At 44.5% G+C, this 17087-nt stretch overlaps 2 protein-coding genes across 8 annotated transcripts; both read left to right on the top strand.

The window, feature by feature from the left end:
* Positions 1-260: 260 nt before the first annotated feature.
* Positions 261-13042, top strand: ubr7 (ubiquitin protein ligase E3 component n-recognin 7). Of its 6 annotated transcripts, XM_086143106.1 has the most exons (14): positions 261-359; positions 2158-2308; positions 3085-3218; positions 7096-7156; positions 7799-7894; positions 7967-8020; positions 8111-8216; positions 8294-8379; positions 8841-9005; positions 9099-9264; positions 9344-9405; positions 9968-10030; positions 10112-12093; positions 12773-13042. In XM_086143106.1, the coding sequence occupies exons 1-13, from the start codon at positions 304-306 to the stop codon at positions 12089-12091; spliced, it is 3180 nt and encodes a 1059-aa protein (XP_085999232.1). In that variant the 5' UTR covers positions 261-303; the 3' UTR covers positions 12092-12093; positions 12773-13042. The 6 variants fall into 6 exon arrangements, with proteins under 6 accessions (XP_085999232.1, XP_085999229.1, XP_085999230.1 ...); XM_086143103.1 differs by having other exon boundaries at positions 9968-12093; XM_086143104.1 differs by having other exon boundaries at positions 9968-12093; positions 12729-12802.
* On the top strand, positions 12773-14269 carry LOC147213257 (cytochrome c oxidase subunit 8A, mitochondrial). 2 transcript variants are annotated; one of them, XM_086143112.1, is made up of 3 exons: positions 12773-13105; positions 13213-13617; positions 13978-14269. In XM_086143112.1, the coding sequence occupies exons 2-3, from the start codon at positions 13489-13491 to the stop codon at positions 14089-14091; spliced, it is 243 nt and encodes an 80-aa protein (XP_085999238.1). In that variant the 5' UTR covers positions 12773-13105; positions 13213-13488; the 3' UTR covers positions 14092-14269. The 2 variants fall into 2 exon arrangements, with proteins under 2 accessions (XP_085999238.1, XP_085999236.1); XM_086143110.1 differs by having other exon boundaries at positions 12892-13105; positions 13216-13617.
* The last annotated feature ends 2818 nt before the right edge of the window (positions 14270-17087 follow it).

Raw genomic sequence — 17087 nt, forward strand, 5'->3', positions numbered from 1 at the left:
ATTTTTTTGATCTTGTGAAATTACTATTGACATTTCAATCCTGATTGGTCTGCATTAATCTTGGAGTAACTTATAAACACGTTAAACTTTGCAAAAAGGACTGAGTGCCAAGATCTTTCGCTCTCGCCATTTCACGTTTAATCACAATTATTTTTCATTTACTCACCTTTTATTTTGCACCCAAATATTTGTGTGAAGACCTCATATTCTTTAGGTGTGAATACATGTGCGCTGAATGGATGAACGCATGCACACAAGTCTATACAAGTTGCTGATCAAACCCTTTGCGCCCGGATACAGGATATGATCCTGGTGTCAAGCTCACGGAGGAATATCTGTTCTCAAGGGGGGCAGGACGGGTAAGACATAATTATGGCAAAATGACAGTTTTTGTCTTTGATAAATTGTAACAAATTTTTATGCTTTGCAAATTAATTTTGCGGGCTGTACGTTGACACCCTTTTAGAGGACCCCTAAAATTACTAATAGACAGCATCATCCCAGTCTCACTGTCATTCTAAAACTCGGTGTGTAGCCTGTCAGAGTAGTTAGCCGCAGTGCTAACCTCCAGTTGCGTTTCCGTTGGCTCTTTCCTTGTCCACCAGCTCGCTGAGAAGCGACGAAACGTCTCGTGATATCTGCTGAATCCCGCCAATTAAAGACACAAGATTGTTCTCCGCTTTAACGCTTATCTTCTGGATTCGACCGTCTCGAAACTTAAGCTCTCCCGCTACTACCGCCACGTTCGCCATGTTTTTTACGACACCGTGTACGTCATCGCGTGATCTCCGCTGCCTACGTAAAAGATTACACTATTTAATTTGGTTCTATTATGTTTTTATCATTTCATATGTCAAATGTTTACTTTATTCATATGTATGTCGAATTAATTATTTTTAAAGATAAATTCTCAGTCTTGAAAGCGACAACATGTGACCCAAGATTGCCGCCAAACAACCTGCGGAAGTAAAACGGAAGTTTTCGTTACGGTTAGCAGCGGCTAGGCGTTTCGACTCAGGAGCGTCTCATCTGATAATCGATCGTAGCGAATTGTTGACTTCTTTTGGAGGAGTTGTGGTGTTGAAAGGCTGAGAAGACGGCGTAAATTTGCTTTGATACATTCCCGACCGAAGTCCGTCTCGGTAAGCGCATCGTGTTCACGGAGCTATAATAGTTAGCCTTAAAATGCAGCAGCTGCGGGATTCACTTGATGTTTACGACGAAAGCTCGATGAAGCTAACAGGAGCGTGGCTACCGGACAGAAAGGAACAGTTAAGGGATAGCTTTCCAAATTATCGGTAAAGGATTGGATAGTCCGGACAGCCTGCTGCACTAGGGATAAAGGTGGAATTAGTTGTAAATCTATTCCAAAACTGCCTTGACTGCTTCTGTTTATTAGTTTTACTGGGATAGAAACACAATTAGTCAGACGGAATAGTGAAAACAGACGGTGTTTTAAAAATGTTTTCGGGTTATTCATGTCACCCTATATTCAATTTTCTCGCGTTTGGACTGTGCTTTTGTCGAGAAGAAATAGATCCAATATATGTACAGTGTATTAATTGTTATTCACAAAAATGCATCAATTTTGTGGTAATTATGTCTTATCGGTTTCTTTTATAACATACCGGTCATGTGTTTCAAAAAAAAATTAAAAAAAATTAAAAATCAATACAATTGTTACTGGCATACGAATCAACCACGTAAATTGACTTAATATTTGTATTTGGGGTGTGTCTGTTGTTGTGTTTTTATTAAAAGAACAACAAAACTATTACCAGCTTACATTTCAACTGTATCAAGTTGATGTAATATTTGTAATTTGAGTTTTTATCTATAATGGTTTCTTAAATATAGATAAACAACAACATTTTTGCTTGCATACGTTTCATCCGTATAAAGTTGATAAAATATTTGTATTTGGGGTTTGTCTGTTATTATTTCTGTTGTCCTTTTCATTTTGTAATTTTTTTAAGAAGCAAAAATCCCAGGTTACAAAATTACTGGTAAAATTTCCGTGGACAAAGTGTGGTATGTTTTGTTTGTGTCTCTGAAAGTTTGTCTGACTTTTTGTTGTTTATTATCCATCATTGATCAGTTAGCAGTGTTTACAGTGTGTGTGTGTGTGTGTGTGTGTGTGTGTGTGTGTGTTCCAAGACTTATCGGGGCAATAATGTCTGAGGACAAGGTGGTGTCAGAGGAACAGATAGTGTCTCTCGTAGACGTCCTGCAGGAGGATGAAGAGCTGGAGGAAGAAGCTTCGGCCGTGTTGGCCGGAAGTGACTCAGATCACTGCTCGTACCCTCAGGTAGGAATCACCAGGTCTCATGCTTGTGACATGTATAATGATAATTAAAATGTTTAAAAAAAACAAGTAGTATCAAAACACACAATGATATTTTTCATGAAAGCAACATGTAAGTTCTGAAGATTTCTATTTGATTCAGCACCGAGCTGCAATTGATATTAGATGTCAGTTTAATTGTACGAGTGTTGTTTATCTCAGCTCAATATTATGATATTGACAAGTGTAACAATGCATGTTTCAATTATAATTTGATATTGACCTGTGAATAAATTACAAAAACTTTTTTTCTTTTATCAGACATCATCAGTAAATCAGGGAGGGAACTATTGGGAAATTAGCAGGAACATTGATTTTTATGTTAAGTTAACAGTTAATTTCATATGACCGTAACAACATGATTTTTGTTGTCGTGATCATAATTTTTTTTTTCCTGCTGTCAACGACTCTGAACCTTAAAGACAATCACACACCCTCCACCTCTCATATACTGGAACTAGCACAAAGTCTGCACTTTATTCACAATACCCCTTTTTTGCTGCTTTCATCTATTTTTATGCTGTCGTCTATTTTTATTCTACTGTGTACATACTTTGTATATTTATTTACTTTATTTAAAATTTTTGTGCCTCTTTCTTATGTGTGCCTCTAGCCAGGAGTCCCTACAGAATTTCGTTATGCTTGCATAATGACAATAAATACTCTTGAGTCTTGATTACAAAGAATGAACCAACCCTCTGAAAATGTGTGTGCGTGTGTGCATGCGTGCTTGCGTGCAGGGATATGTGAAGCGTCAGGCCTTGTACGCCTGTAACACCTGCACACCGAAGGGCGGCGAAGCAGCAGGCGTGTGTCTGGCGTGTTCCTACAAATGCCACGAAGGGCATGACCTTTTTGAGCTCTACACCAAAAGGTAATGACTCACCCACTCAGAATCAGAAGTACTTTGTCGATCCTGGGGGAAATTTCATGATCCCAGATGCTCCATATGGAAAGAAATGAAAATAAATTAAATAAGATGAGATGACCAGAAATAAATAATTCAAGATAATAAAATAAAAGCGGTGTCAGGGTTTCAGATGAATAAGCTACAAGAACAAAATGCCTCCAGATGGATAGAGAGATGAGACAGAGTTCTGTTAGTGCCTGATCTGATCTGATTGCCACAGGCACTTTTGGTGGCCTCGGTCTACTCCTGAGCGAACTCCTGTAATTGGTCAACATGTCATGGAGTGGGTGAGAAGTGTTTTTCATCTTGGACATTCTCCTCTCAGACACCACTGTCAGAGAGTCTGACTCCAACCCCATAAACTTGCTGGCCTTTCAGATTAGTGTATGAAGTCTGTTGGTGTCAGCCAGCCCTCAGGATGCTGTCCCAGTATACACAGCGTAAAAAGATGCTGCTGGCCATGAGAGACTCCCACATTATCCTGAGCATTGCCTGGCAGATGTTGAAGGACCTCAGCTGGCTCAGGAAGTAGAGATGGCTCTGTTAGAGTTTTTTTGTCCAGTTCACTTGCTGTCAGTGTGCATGCTCGGTTATGTGGAGGTAGTCCTCCACAATGTCCCTATCAACTCAGTGGAATGAAGCCAGGATAGCAGGATATTTGGGCCTTCTAAAATCCACAATCAACTTCTTTGTCTTAGGTGCGTTAAACTGCAGATGGTTCTGCTGACACCAAATAGACAACGCAACAGCCCAGTAAGAACATGTCTCATAGCGCTCCTGGATGGTCCAGATGGGCATAGGCTTGGTTCAGCAGGTACATGGTGGCATTGTCCACCCCGAGGTAGAGCTGATACACAAATCACAGGAAGTGAGATGTGGTCTCCCCACAGGCCATTGCTGATCCAGGATGAGCCTTTCAGGTGTCCTCAATGGGTGGGAGATCAATGCCACAGGCCTCAAGTCCCGGGCGAAACTAGACGTGTCATCTTGGGATCCGGGACTACACGAGATGTTTTTCGCAGCAAGGGAAACAAGGGAAACTCTATAAACCGAAGCTACCCATACATACAGAAGAATTTAAAGAGATTTAGAAAAGCTGTGGAAAACTATCATCTCAAACCTAGTCTCACTAGACTGGTTTTTAGAGTTTGAAGTCTAGTCTCAGAACAAGATTTTACAAATACTTCGAATCTGACATGGTCACCGTGTAGAAGACTACAACAGGATTCTTTCAGCATTTTTTTTCCCCTAGCATGCAATGTTTTCACAGGGTGTTTGCAGAGCCTCTGCTATTTTAGTCCATCTTTTTTCCTTCTCCACTCGTTGGAGAAGTGGACCGCGAGCATGGAAGCTGGGCTGTTCTGCCCACAGCTCCACAATCAACTCCTCTTTCTTGACGCTCCATTCTTCCGGGACGTCTTTCGCCGTTCCCGTTCATCCATACCGCCAACAAATACCGTCTCTGCCGCCAATACCTCTCTGGTGATTGTTTGTCTACCAGGTTTCCTTTTTCCGTTTTTGTTAAAGCTCATCTATTGGTTGTTGATTGTGTTATGTGACCATAAAGACTTGCAATATTACCCAATACTTTTGGTATTGTTGCGAGCCCAAGACTAAGAAAAGGCCAATCAGAATACCACGTTATACGTGACTACCGAGGTGACAGTTTTGAGTCCGCAGCCGTGAAAATCGTCAAGTGTAAACCCAATGTTAGGCTCATCTTGAAAATCCACCGAAGGAAACAAGCAAGCTGGGTTGCACAGGCCCTTAAGAACACGGGGGCCCCTGCACACCTGCTTGGTAGGAGTTTGCTCGCTGTCTCCGTCCTCGGTAGAGGAGGGGTGATAGGACTGGGGGCTCTGTAATGGTTTGCCCCACATCACTTTTGCCGGCTCAGAAAGCCGTCTTCTCGGAGTCGAGGAGTTTTGATGTCACCGGTCAGGCAAGATGTGTTGCTAGCACAACAACGGTCTGAGCGAGCTGGAAGAATGGAGTCAGTGCGGCACGTGAGATATTCAGTGATGCACTCGCTGAGCCTGTTGACCAGTCCCTTGCCTCAAAACAACCCTGGAGTGTCTCAAAGGTATCCTCCATCCACCACCTAGCAGTCCTAGTGGACACAGGCTGCCTCTTCACTGGTACATAGCAGATGGAGGAGCCGCACACATCTGTAGCGTTTGCATACAGAAGGTCTAGAATTGACCTCTAGAACTGAGGAAGCCTCTCGGATGAGAGGTGAAGAAAATCAAGTCCAGTTGCTACGAGAAAGTCTAGATTTCTCTCCTTGTGTGGTGCAGGACACATATTGTGTAAAGTTGGGAAGGGTATTGTCCAAAGCAACATGTTGAGTCTGTTGTGGAGAGCACGGTATTCTAAGAGTCAAGATTTTTATTGTCCTATATGTTGTAAGAATACGGTGATTCAGTCAGTGCAGTGAAATTCTTACTTTGTTCATTGCCTTCACACAAGAAAAATAGCAATAGACAATAACGCTAGATTACACACAACAGGATGGGTGAAAGCTTACAAAGACGTATTAAAAAACAGTCCAAGAAGTAAATTATTGCACAGTTATAATTTAAGCAAGTAATAATTACCGTTATAAATTAGGGGGAGTAATGTGACTTGTACACTGCACGTCTCTTTGCCATCAGGCGGACGCTATGGGAATCTGAGAGCAAGTACAGAGGTGTGACTAGCTTATGTCGCGGATGTGAAATGTCCTTTGTGGGCCCTCCCGCTGACCCTCAATCCGTAAAGGTGATGGGACAGCTGCTCCAGCCACGGAGCTGGTGGTGACGCTGTGCTTCTGTAAAAGATGCAGATGAATTTCCTGGAGACAGCAAATTACCTCAGCCTCTGCTGTGACTTCTTAAGGAGCTGCTGCGTGTTTGAATTATGAGTTCTGTGCGGATGTAGTTTGGTTTTAAGACAACAAGGTTTTATCACCTCGAAACGGTGTAAAATCCCGGGTTGGGTGTGTTCTCATCATTGATGCCCTTGTGGAGCAGAGATTCAGAGATTGACTTCGTGACAATGCGGTCAGTTCATCGAACTTGCTTCCCAGAGATCGTACATTTCCGATAATGACAGACGGAAGCCACGGCTTATATCTTCACCGCCGCTCTTTTCCTTCTCCTTTGTCCTCCACCTCTGCATCCGCGTTGTGAGGTTCCTCCCTCCAGATATAAGCCGGACCATCCACAGTCCTGGTTATCAGTCGCCCAGTCTCAGAGATTCAGCCAATCGCCGGAGTAGCCAAAGTGCACATGGAGCTGCTGCGCTTCTGTCCCACGGAAAAGTCGAAAACCTCTCTCAACCAGCACATCGAGAGGGCAATCTGAGCACAAAAATAAAAAAAAGATCGAGAGACACAGTAAAAGAAAGTAAAGTAAAAACTGTAGGACATATCTGTTGATCCAAGATGGCGGGGCGCTCGGATACAACAGCTTTGTACTTTCCGGTTTCCAATCTTATTCTGTCTTGCATTGATCATAAAGGCAATTCTGATTCTGAATCTTATGCTAGTTTACACATAGTTGAACTTTATGTGTCAGTGCTTTGGTGCCTTCATGCTAGTTTGATCCAGGACATTATTGGACAAAAACAGTTGGGGGGTGCAACATATTTACACACAAAATCCCAGATTTTCCGAATCCCAGGGGGAGGTCACTGTGACCGTCATGAGCTTAAGCCATTTGTTTAAATAAAACCAATGTAAACTGTGGGAACCTGACTTTCCCCCCAATGTGTGTATTTATTTTCATTTATTATTATTATTATTTTTACTTTGTCCCCCCCACCGCCACCCTGCACATTGATGTATGTTTGTCTCCCGCAGGAACTTCCGCTGTGACTGCGGAAACGGCAAGTTCACAGACCAGCAGTGTAAACTCTTCCCTGTGAGTGGATGCAGTAGCAGTGTAAACTCCCTTGTCTGAATTTGGCGTTTTCAAGGCGGTCGCTTAACTGCTTGGAAATTTTAAGTTACCCATTTCATCACGAAGCAAAGTTGTCACTGCACGCATGATTTGCAGAATAGTGCAAACAGTGTTGTTGCAGCAAAGTTTGCATCATGAAAGCTATTCCATGTGTAGCCAGTCGACCCACATCACCACTTGTGCGGTGAAGCAGATGCCATATTCCAATTGGTCTATTAACTCAAAAACACAGATGATACCCGAATGATCATCTGTGCTCCTGCAGTGTTCAAGAGCCACCAACAGGTGGTAGCAGCATCCAGCCGGCAGAAAAAGCTAAGCAGTTATTTGAATTCAGCCAGACATCAAACCAAAATGACAAAAAATAACCTGAGAATTGCTTTTAAATGTTGATATTTGAGGGAAAAAAACAATCTAAATATTAGAAAGAAAAAAAAACAACAATTTGCATTACATAACCTAAACATAAATGTATTCTAAAGCTAATATTACTTTATTTCAATTTCATTTTTTAATGACTCTCCCTGCTCTCTCCGTGTGTATGTGTGTCTGTCTGTCTGTCTGTCTGTCTGTCTGTCTGTCTGTCTGTCTGTGTGTGTGTAGGACAAAGACGAGGTCAACAGTCTGAACAACTACAGCCACAACTTTTTCGGCATGTACTGCACATGTGAGAGACCCTACCCCGACCCGGACGACCAGGTGAGAGCCGCTGCGCCGCCGCTCGCCACGTCTGTCGTCACGCTGCGTCTCACCGGCTGATTGTGTTTCCAGGAGGAGGACGTTATGATTCAGTGTGTGGTGTGCGAGGACTGGCTGCACGGCAGGGTGAGTTCACCGACATCCGATCGCGAAGTGGAGGCTGGAATGACCCTGAGAAATGTTTTGTTGAACCTTTGACCTCTCCCACCTGCACAGCACCTTGGCTGTTTGGTTCCAGACTGCGTGGAGCTGCAGGAAATGATCTGCGAGTCCTGCATGAATAAAAGCCCCCTCCTTTGGACGTACGCCGCCCACCTGGCAGGTAAGCACGCGTTCTCCGCCGGTTCATGGGTTTGGGTTGTCACACTCAGTTAACGGACGACACGCTTTCCCGTGCAGTTCCACGCACCGCGGGGGAAGTCGTGGTGAAGGAGGAGCCAGAAGACGAGAGGGAGGTGAACCCCGCCCTTAATGGCCCCGAGGAGGTGAGACGGCAGACCAGGTGTAACAGTAAAAGCTGGCCATGCTCACACTTATATAAACTGAACTTTTTTTTTCATTCATTGATTTTTATGTTTTTTGTTTTTTTGATTAAATAAACTCTCAGTTTTTGTATATTTACATACATGTATTTGCTACTTTGCAACCATCAGCTAAATTTATGTCTATTAATAGAATCTCTTTTACATTTTCACATGTTTGTTCACATGTGTACCCATTTCATTCATTGTTGACATTATTGTCTTCATTCAGAATGATCTCTTGTCATTTCTCCTTTTTGGATTTGCATTTTTGTCCCAGTTAGTTTTCAACTGCTCACGCTTAATGTTTCGCAGCGCCCCCTAGTGGCCACATTATTTTGTTTGCCACCGAGTGTGAAAATACCGTAACTTGACGATAATTGATATCCATTCCAATCAAATAAACGTTCAAACTTTTGGATCAGACCGATGACGTGACAGAGCCGAGCTGCAAGCGAAGTCGCCGGGAGACGGAGCCTAGCTGTCATCTGAAGGAGCTTCAGGCACTGAACCTGAAGCGGGAGGAGTCGGGCGCCGTGTTCTGGCCGTCTGGGTGGCGCCGTAAGCTTTGCTCCTGCAGTAGCTGCGAGGTACGTCCAACCTCCGCGGCGGCCAAAGCCTTGATGATGTCACCGAAGAGATCGGACCGACTTTTTGTTTACGAAAAGCATCTGTGCGCGCAGTGCAGTCTGACCAGCGCCGGTCTGTCCTTCCTCCTCGACGAGTCGGACACCGTCCTCGCCTACGAGAATAAGGGCAAGTCCAACGAGCAGAGCCAGCAGGGTCACGACCCCCTGATGTCGGCGCTTGACAACCTGAACCGTGTCCAGCAGTTGGAGATCATCCACGGTAACCTAACTCAAGCCCACCGGCCGCGTCCTCCACGTTGAAGGATGGGGGGTTCTAAGATGTGTCTCTTGTCCGTCAGGATACAACGACATGAAAACAGAGCTGAAGGACTTCCTGCAAGGGTTCGCCGCTGAAGGAAAGGTGAGTTGAACTCTCAGCTCCGGGTGCGGGGTTGGGGGTGGGGATTAAATCTTGAGATGTGCGGTCAGGGGAGGCATCGTGAAAAATGCAAAACTAATAACGTTAACATAAGTATTTGATCCATGATCTGCGTTCCAAATGTATTTTCTGTATGATTCCACTCGTTTTTTTTGACACCTTCTCAAGTTAAAATCGCTGACTTTGTGCGTTTCCCGATCAAATAAAGAGCAGAAACCCGAGGCGCGGCAGCGATTGGCCGAGGCGCTCTTCTGGACGTGCAGTCCCTCACAAACTGGGTTTCGTGGCGCGTATCCACATAATGTTTGCAGAAATATTTATTTTTCGCACCCACCAAGACTTTCTACAGCCTGTGCAATGTGTTTGATTTAAGTGTGTGACAGAATTATTCTTGCTGATCAGACAATAAATCTGAAAAGTCACGAGGTGAGGCAGACTGTACTCTGCCGCAACCTGAAGGGGGCGTGCGTGAGCTGCTAGCTAAAGTCAGCAAGTACGCTAGGTTTTGTGTATTTTTACGCTCTGCTTCGTCTTGACTCCCCAGGTGGAGGATTATATTACTAAGCTTCAAAATTTCTCAAAACTGGACTCTCAGTCAAAACAGAAGGTAATAACCGACGGAAGACCGATGCCGGAGCTAAAAGGGTTGCTTCAAACCACGAGACAGAAGATCACTCGCTCTTTTCAGACTGAATGGTACACCCGGAAAGACTGGCTGTGCGGCTGCCCCGCAAGAAACCGCCTTTACTGCTTCCCTTGCCTTTTGTTCTCGAACTGTGATCTCGTCTGGACCAAAACGGGATACTGCGACATGAAAAATTTGACCAGGAGCCTCGTCAAACACGAAAGATCAACCGCTCACATTCAAAGCCAGATCGCTTTGAAAACTTTCGAAACCCCAAGGATTGATTTTGCATTGAATGAGCAACGGAGGCTAAATGTTAGCATACACAATGCAGAGGTGAAGGAAAACCGTGAGGTTTTAAGAGACCTCATTAACGCGATCTGCTTCCTGGCCAAACAGGAAGTGGCGTCTCGCGGTGACGTCGCGAGGGCATGTTACTCTGACCGAGGCGACTATGCAGAGCTGCTTCACGCCTTTGCCGAGAAAGACGAGAGGTTAGCTAGACATTTGAAAGCATCTTCTGTGTTTTCTGGCCCGTTGAACGGAATTCAGTACAATTTAATCGAAGCAGTCAGTGACGTGATAAGAAACGATATAAAAAAAGAGATCAATGCTGCCTCGTTCGTCGCCGTGGAAGTGGACGAGACGACCGATGTTGCAAACGAATCGTGGATTTCTGTCATTTTGCGCTACGTGGTGTTAAAAAGTGACGCCTGGGAAGCGAAGGAGACGTTTCTAGGCCTTGGTGAGGTAGGGGACGATGGAGGAGCCCCCACCGTAGCCGCGTTCATCTTGGGGATGTTGGAGGAGTACAAATGTGTGCAAAAGTTAGTTGCCCAAACGTACGACGGGGCTGCCGTGACGGCAGCGGAGCTCGACGCGGTGCAAGCCAAGGTTAAAGAGGCAGCGCCGGAGGCCATCCTTTGCCACTGCTACGCGCACAATCTGAGCCTGGTGCTGAGGCAATCCGCGAACCGCGTGCCGGAGTGTCTGACTTTTTTTAAAACGCTCGAGGGCCTGGGGACATTTTTCAGCAAGTCCACGAAACGCACCCACGCGTTGGATGATGTCGCGATGCGCCGTCTGCCTGCGGGATGGAGCTCAAACTCCCGCTTGCTGCAGACGGCAAGTGCGTACTGGTCAGATCTGCGCGCCGTATTCCGTAGAATTAGCCAAAATCCTGGCAGCTGGGATAACGACACGCTAATGATGGCTGAGGGATACAATCGGTGGCTGTCGAAAACATCGACGTGGTTCCTAATCATGGCCTACGAGGGCATTTTCGCCGAAACCGATGCCCTTTCCAATGTACTGTGGAGCAAAGCCATGGACGCTGGGAGCTGTCGCTCGCGAATCCAAGATGCGGCCGCGGCAATCGGACACATGCGACAGGAGTTCGACGCGTTCTACGTGAGGTACGAGCAGAAATGCGCCGCACTCGGCCTGACGGATAGCGGAAGCGGGCAGTCGGTCCGAGACGAGAGGAAACGGGTGTTTTTTGACATCCTGGACGACGTCGGCGCTCAAATGAGAGCGAGGTTCGACCACTTCAGTGAGCTGGCTTTCCTCGGTTTGGTCGACTGCGGCAAGTTTCGCGAAATGTCGCAGCGTTTCGACGACGCCAAACTTCAGAGCCTTTCCAAATACGAGCGGTTCTTCGATTTAGCGAGACTAAAGGCCGACCTCGTCGGACTGTACAGCTCGCAGACGGTAAGGGACGCGTGTAAATCTCCTGGACAGCTTCTCAGCTTTTTGGCCCAGAAGGATCTGATACAGACGGTTCCGGAGGCGACAAAGTTACTGCAGCTGGCTCTCACTATGCCAGCCACAGCAGCGTCGCCGGAGAGGTCGTTCTCTGCACTGAAAAGGCTGAAATCATACAGTCGGAATAGGACGCAGGACGGACGACCTTCCTCTTTGGCTATTATCGCCGTTGAGGCCGAGAGGCTTTTAAAACTAAAAGAGAATAAGGAGGACTTTTACAAGAAAGTAACAGAGCTTTTCGTGGAGAAGGATCGGCGCCCGGACTTCATATACCAATAAAGGTAGGACGGCAAATGGTTTTCAGTTTGATTAAAACAAAAAGTATTAAAAAAGAATTTTAAATGGACCTCAATTGAATTACTCTCTTCTTTTTCTTGTTACACTCTTCATGAGCAACCTGTATTAAAATCGATAGAAGCGGCAGAATTGAAAGCTAAAACATTACACAGAAAGATTAAAATTGAAATTGTGTCGAACGCGACGCGATACTTTTTTATTTGTTCAGAACACAAATTTTCTCCATCCGTTTGTGCCTTGCTGCTATAAAAGAAACGTTCTTTCTGGGCCAAATATGTATACGGTGGTGTGTGAGTGTGATATGAGATATGAGACCATTTGTGGATATGCACGCTGCCAGGGGAATAGGGTGTAAGATACTCTTCAAATTGTAAATCTGATTCCAAGGGAGTCAGTGCTTGACCGGCTACGAACCTCACCGCACGTTACCGGATTAAATGGATCGACCGAACTCGATGGAACCAAATCCATGTCATTCTCTGTTCTTTCGCCTTGAAATTCCTTTTCGCTAATCGACTGCTTCTATAGTTTACAGCATTGAATTTTCTATCTCCATTTTTTTTATTTTCATTTTTTTTTTTGACATTTTATTCATAAACCTCAACCGATTCACCAACAGATCAAAGTTGTCCTTTTCTCAAAACATTGGACACCATTTCTCAGGTTGTGACGCCCGAGGACATCCGACAGTTCTTTGAGCAGCAGCAAAGTCGCAATCGAAGACGAGTGGACGCCGGACGCTTCTACTCCCCCTGATGACCTCTGACTCCCTGGCCGCGGCCGGCCCATCTTCCGCCATCAAGATGTCGTGCGTCGGTGACCTGATGTGGATTTTACGGACATTGTAAAGCTCCTGTTGATGTTGGCATCATGAACGTCTTTGTGTTTCCCTTTTTAATGAAAAAATAAAACCGATTGATAAAAATTAACAAAGCGTCATACTTGGGATCCCTCGACTCCAAGGATTTGCAAATATAAAGATGTAACCGACTTAAGGTGAGTTTGTGTCATTTTTTTTTTTTTGTTCATCTTCACGTCATTAAATCGTTATTCTAAGTTCTTAACGTGTTGTGTGCCTGTGTGCGTGTCTTCTGATGTGTTAGCAGATCCACAGCCGAGCGTCCGTCGTCAGGTCTGTTTCTCCACTTCAAACATGTTTCCATCACATCATCCTATCGTCTGCAGATCAAATCTAATCAGGGGGATTGTTCTCTGCAGCTGCTTGACTATTCACTGACCCTCCCTTTCCTTTCCCTCCTCCTACTGCTGGCTGCTCCCCCCCGTCCTCCTCCCCGAGCGTTGGAGCAGCCAGAAGGCGCACGAGACATCCACATCCAGCGGAGAGAGAAGGCAGGTGTCTGCTTAGCCTGCAGGTGACAATGGCGAGCGGCATCCTCAGGATGGTCAGCGGCGTCCCCATGGCGTCTCTTGCCCGGCCGAAGGAGATACTGAAGGAGACCAAGTCGAGGATCTACAGCAAGCCTCCCAAGAACCGTATCGGGGCAGGGGTAAGAAAAGATGACCGCTCGCTGCAAACTGGCGGAATGCTTGTGGACACGGTGTCTAAAATAATCAACTTAAGGTTCTATTCAAATTTGCTTCTTTCCACTTTTCCCTTAGTTCACAAGTCTAAGACAAAACTTTTTATTACTCAAGAAAAAAACTTTTTTGGTAAATTTATCAGTATCGTAACGTGTGTGTATACATTTTTTTTCAATGAAATTTTTTTGTAAACCTGATGCTGAAGTCAGAATTACGAATTAAGAGATGTTTTAACCCTTAACCATGTGAAATATTTGGACACACACACCATTGATGGCAGGTAATTGTGACGGTCAGCTCTGATCGCTCGCTCTCTTCCCCGACAGCAAAGTTTCTTCGTCATGTCAGTGTTCGCGGTGGCCATGTTGGCTCCTGCCGCCTGGATCCTCCACCACCTGCCCGAGTATCGGCAGCGTTGCCACCAGACACCCAGGACCTGAGTACCACCTTCACCTTCCTCCTCCTCCATCATCAGCTGGCGGTCAGCCTTCACTCCAGCCTTGCAAATTCCAACCTATAAATATACCAGAAGACGAACTTGCACCTGAACTTTCAGATTAAAATCAATTCTTTCTGTAGTTCTGTAGTTCCTGTAACATTAAAATACTATTATCAGCAGATTCTGGCATTTTTCATTTTTTTTTCCACTCGGCAGCACGTCTCCTACCTGTGATTCAAACATTGTCCCTTTTTTATGCTCCAATTCTACATGATGTTTTAAAAAAATATATATAATACCAAGAAACTCAAAAGAAGAAATGAATCAGACTTCTTATTTAATGTCTATAGTATGGAGCCTCTACGGGAAACTATTCGAAACTAGATGAGCATTTAAAATATCTCTATGTATATATATATATATATTTAGACTTGGATAAACTGCACAGCAGTATTGGCAACACAGGAGCAGCAACTCAATGCAAAGCAAAATCCAGCTTGTGATGCTGAAATTCTGTCACGATCAAAAATCAGACTTTGTTTTTAGCAGGTTATCCAGTTAACCATGTTCGGGTTTGGCTTCTGAGGACATCGGAGAACATGAATCACCAAACAGGAAGAGGCGATGTGCACTTGGAGTTTGTGTGTTTGTCTTCGAGGAGGAATGCAGCGGCGTTTACTGATTTAATCACTTCCTGTTTGACCGAAAAAACGATTCCCACAGAGATCAAAACCTCTTCACCAAGAGGACGGGCGTCTTCTTCGTTGTCTTCGTCCCCGTGTCAGTTTTTGGTTTCTCAAATGCCCTGAAGTTCAGCTCAGGGATGACTCGGGGCTTCGGTTCACTCCATCTGACTCTTTTGGACAGCCGTGATATAAAAAAGTTTCATTTTTTGATCTTTTTCAACCAGTGGGGAGAACAAGCATTAGATACACTGCTGATTTTTCAACTTTTCCCACTTGCAAAGCATGTCGAGGTCTGTCATTTTTATCATAGGTTTATCTGTAACTGACGGAATCTTAAAACAACAATCCAGAAAAACACGTATGATTTTTAAGTCATTCTTTTTATTGCATGGCAAAAGTATTTGATACATCTGAAAAACAGAGCTCAATATTTGGTAAAGAAACCTTTGTTGGCAATTACAGAGATCAGATGTTTCCTGTAGTTCTTGAGCAGGTTTGCACTGCAGGAGGGATGTTGGCCCACACCTCCACACAGATCTTCTCCAGATCCTTCAGGTTTCGGGGCAGTCGCTGTGCAATTTGGACTTTCAGCTCCCTCCAAAGATTTTCTATAGGGTTCAGGTGTGGAGACTAGCCAGGCCACTCCAGGATCTTGAGATGCTTCTTACGGAGCCACTCCTTCGTTGCCCCGGCTGTGTGTTTCAGGTCGTCGCCATGCTGAAAGATTTGGCCACGACCCATCTTCAAGGCTCTCACTGCAGGAAGGAGGTTGTTGGCCAAGATCTCGTGATCCATGGCCCCGTCATCCTCCCCTCAATCAGATAAGATAAGATAAGATAAGATAAGAACAACTTTATTAATCCCGAAGGAAATTGTTGAAATACGGTGCAGTCGAACTGTTCCCTCCGCAGAAAAGCATCACCAAAGAATGATTTTTCCACCTCCATGCTTTGCGGTTGGGATGGTGTCTTCTGGATCATCCAGATGGTCGCTGGCAAACTCCAGACATTCTGGCTTGAGCAGGGGGACCTTATGTATACTGCAAGATTTGAACCCATGACAACGCAGTGTGTTACTGATGGTTTTCTTCGAGACTGTGGTCCCAGCTCTCTTCAGGTCATTGACCGGGTCCAGCCGTGGAGTTCTGGGCTGATCCCTCAACTTCCTCCTGGAATTATAAATGATATAAAAATATGAATAAAGGTAACCATTATTCAGGCTCCCTTCTTTTGCTTTTGCTAATTTCTCCTGTTATGTAAAAAAGAACAGGAAAAGGGCTTTCATATGAACAACTGTGTGATATCACTCTAAGACATGAGTTAAATGCACCGAAGGTGCTCAGATATGAGTGAAAAAGACAAAACTAGTATCAAGACCAGACTGTCCAAGAAGATCAACATCCAGTATCAGCGGTTCTCATTCTGGGCCAAAAAAACTGATTTGACTCTCAGAAAAGTTAACAAAATGTAAAAAACTTTTAGTTGTTTTTAAAACTTTAAATTCTGGTGCTTTTATACATGTTAAAATAGATTTCTTGTTATCCACTCATCAAGTGGATAACAAGACAAAGAAAAGAATAATTCCTTTTGGTCCAACTATCTTTCAAATACTTGCGGAGCCTCATCTCACTCTTTATTATAAAACTGGTCTTACCATCCACCCATCCATCTTTTGCCGCTTATCCTGCACTCAGGGTCGTGGGAGATGATGGAGCCTATTTTTTTTCCAATAAACCTGCTGCATGCTTTTGGACCATGGGAGGAAATTTTATTTTATTTTATTTTATTTTATTTTATTTTATTTTATTTTATTTTATTTTATTTTATTTTATTTTCCTGCAGTTTACTGTCCAATCAGCAAGAATAATTCTGTCACAAACTTATAGGAAAGACATTACACAGGCTGCGGAAAATCATGGCATAAATAATAAATCTTTTTAGAAACGTTATATTGACATGCTGAGAAATAGAAATGTGCCTCGGAGCCCGGTTTGAGAGGGCTTGCACTTGCAGAGGTGAGGTTAGGCTTGCCGCTTCCTCTGCTTCTGCTCTCACTACAGATCACAATGTCATCTGCAACCATAAAGGTCCATGGAGATTCCTGTCTCACCTCATCTGTCAGCCTGTCCATCACAACTGCAAACAAGAAGGGGCTTAGAGCTTTGTCCTCTTGATCTTCCGTGTGACCAGTCATCCTACAAACCACCATCCTATGCTGTCTGGCTACACTCTCACCTACAACTACTTTGCAGTCATTGATCTCTTTCAGGTTACCCCGTCTATACAAGATGTAGTCTACCTGCGTGCTCCTA

This window comes from Fistularia commersonii, chromosome 36, assembly GCF_037954325.1.
Source record: "Fistularia commersonii isolate RoL2024-O1a breed Wild chromosome 36, RoL_Fcom_v1.0, whole genome shotgun sequence".
NCBI classification, from domain to species: domain Eukaryota; kingdom Metazoa; phylum Chordata; class Actinopteri; order Syngnathiformes; family Fistulariidae; genus Fistularia; species Fistularia commersonii.

What these genes read in the sequence shown, in the direction of transcription:
- LOC147213257 (XM_086143112.1), top strand. Translation starts at nt 13,489, where the DNA reads ATGGCGAGCGGCATCCTCAGGATGGTCAGCGGCGTCCCCATGGCGTCT. An exon ending in AGAACCGTATCGGGGCAGGG is followed by an intron (nt 13,618 to 13,977) that starts GTAAGAAAAGAT and finishes CTTCCCCGACAG; the next exon opens with CAAAGTTTCTTCGTCATGTC.
- ubr7 (XM_086143103.1), top strand. Translation starts at nt 304, where the DNA reads ATGATCCTGGTGTCAAGCTCACGGAGGAATATCTGTTCTCAAGGGGGG. An exon ending in TTTGAGCTCTACACCAAAAG is followed by an intron (nt 3,219 to 7,095) that starts GTAATGACTCAC and finishes TGTCTCCCGCAG; the next exon opens with GAACTTCCGCTGTGACTGCG. An exon ending in GCTCCTGCAGTAGCTGCGAG is followed by an intron (nt 9,006 to 9,098) that starts GTACGTCCAACC and finishes CTGTGCGCGCAG; the next exon opens with TGCAGTCTGACCAGCGCCGG.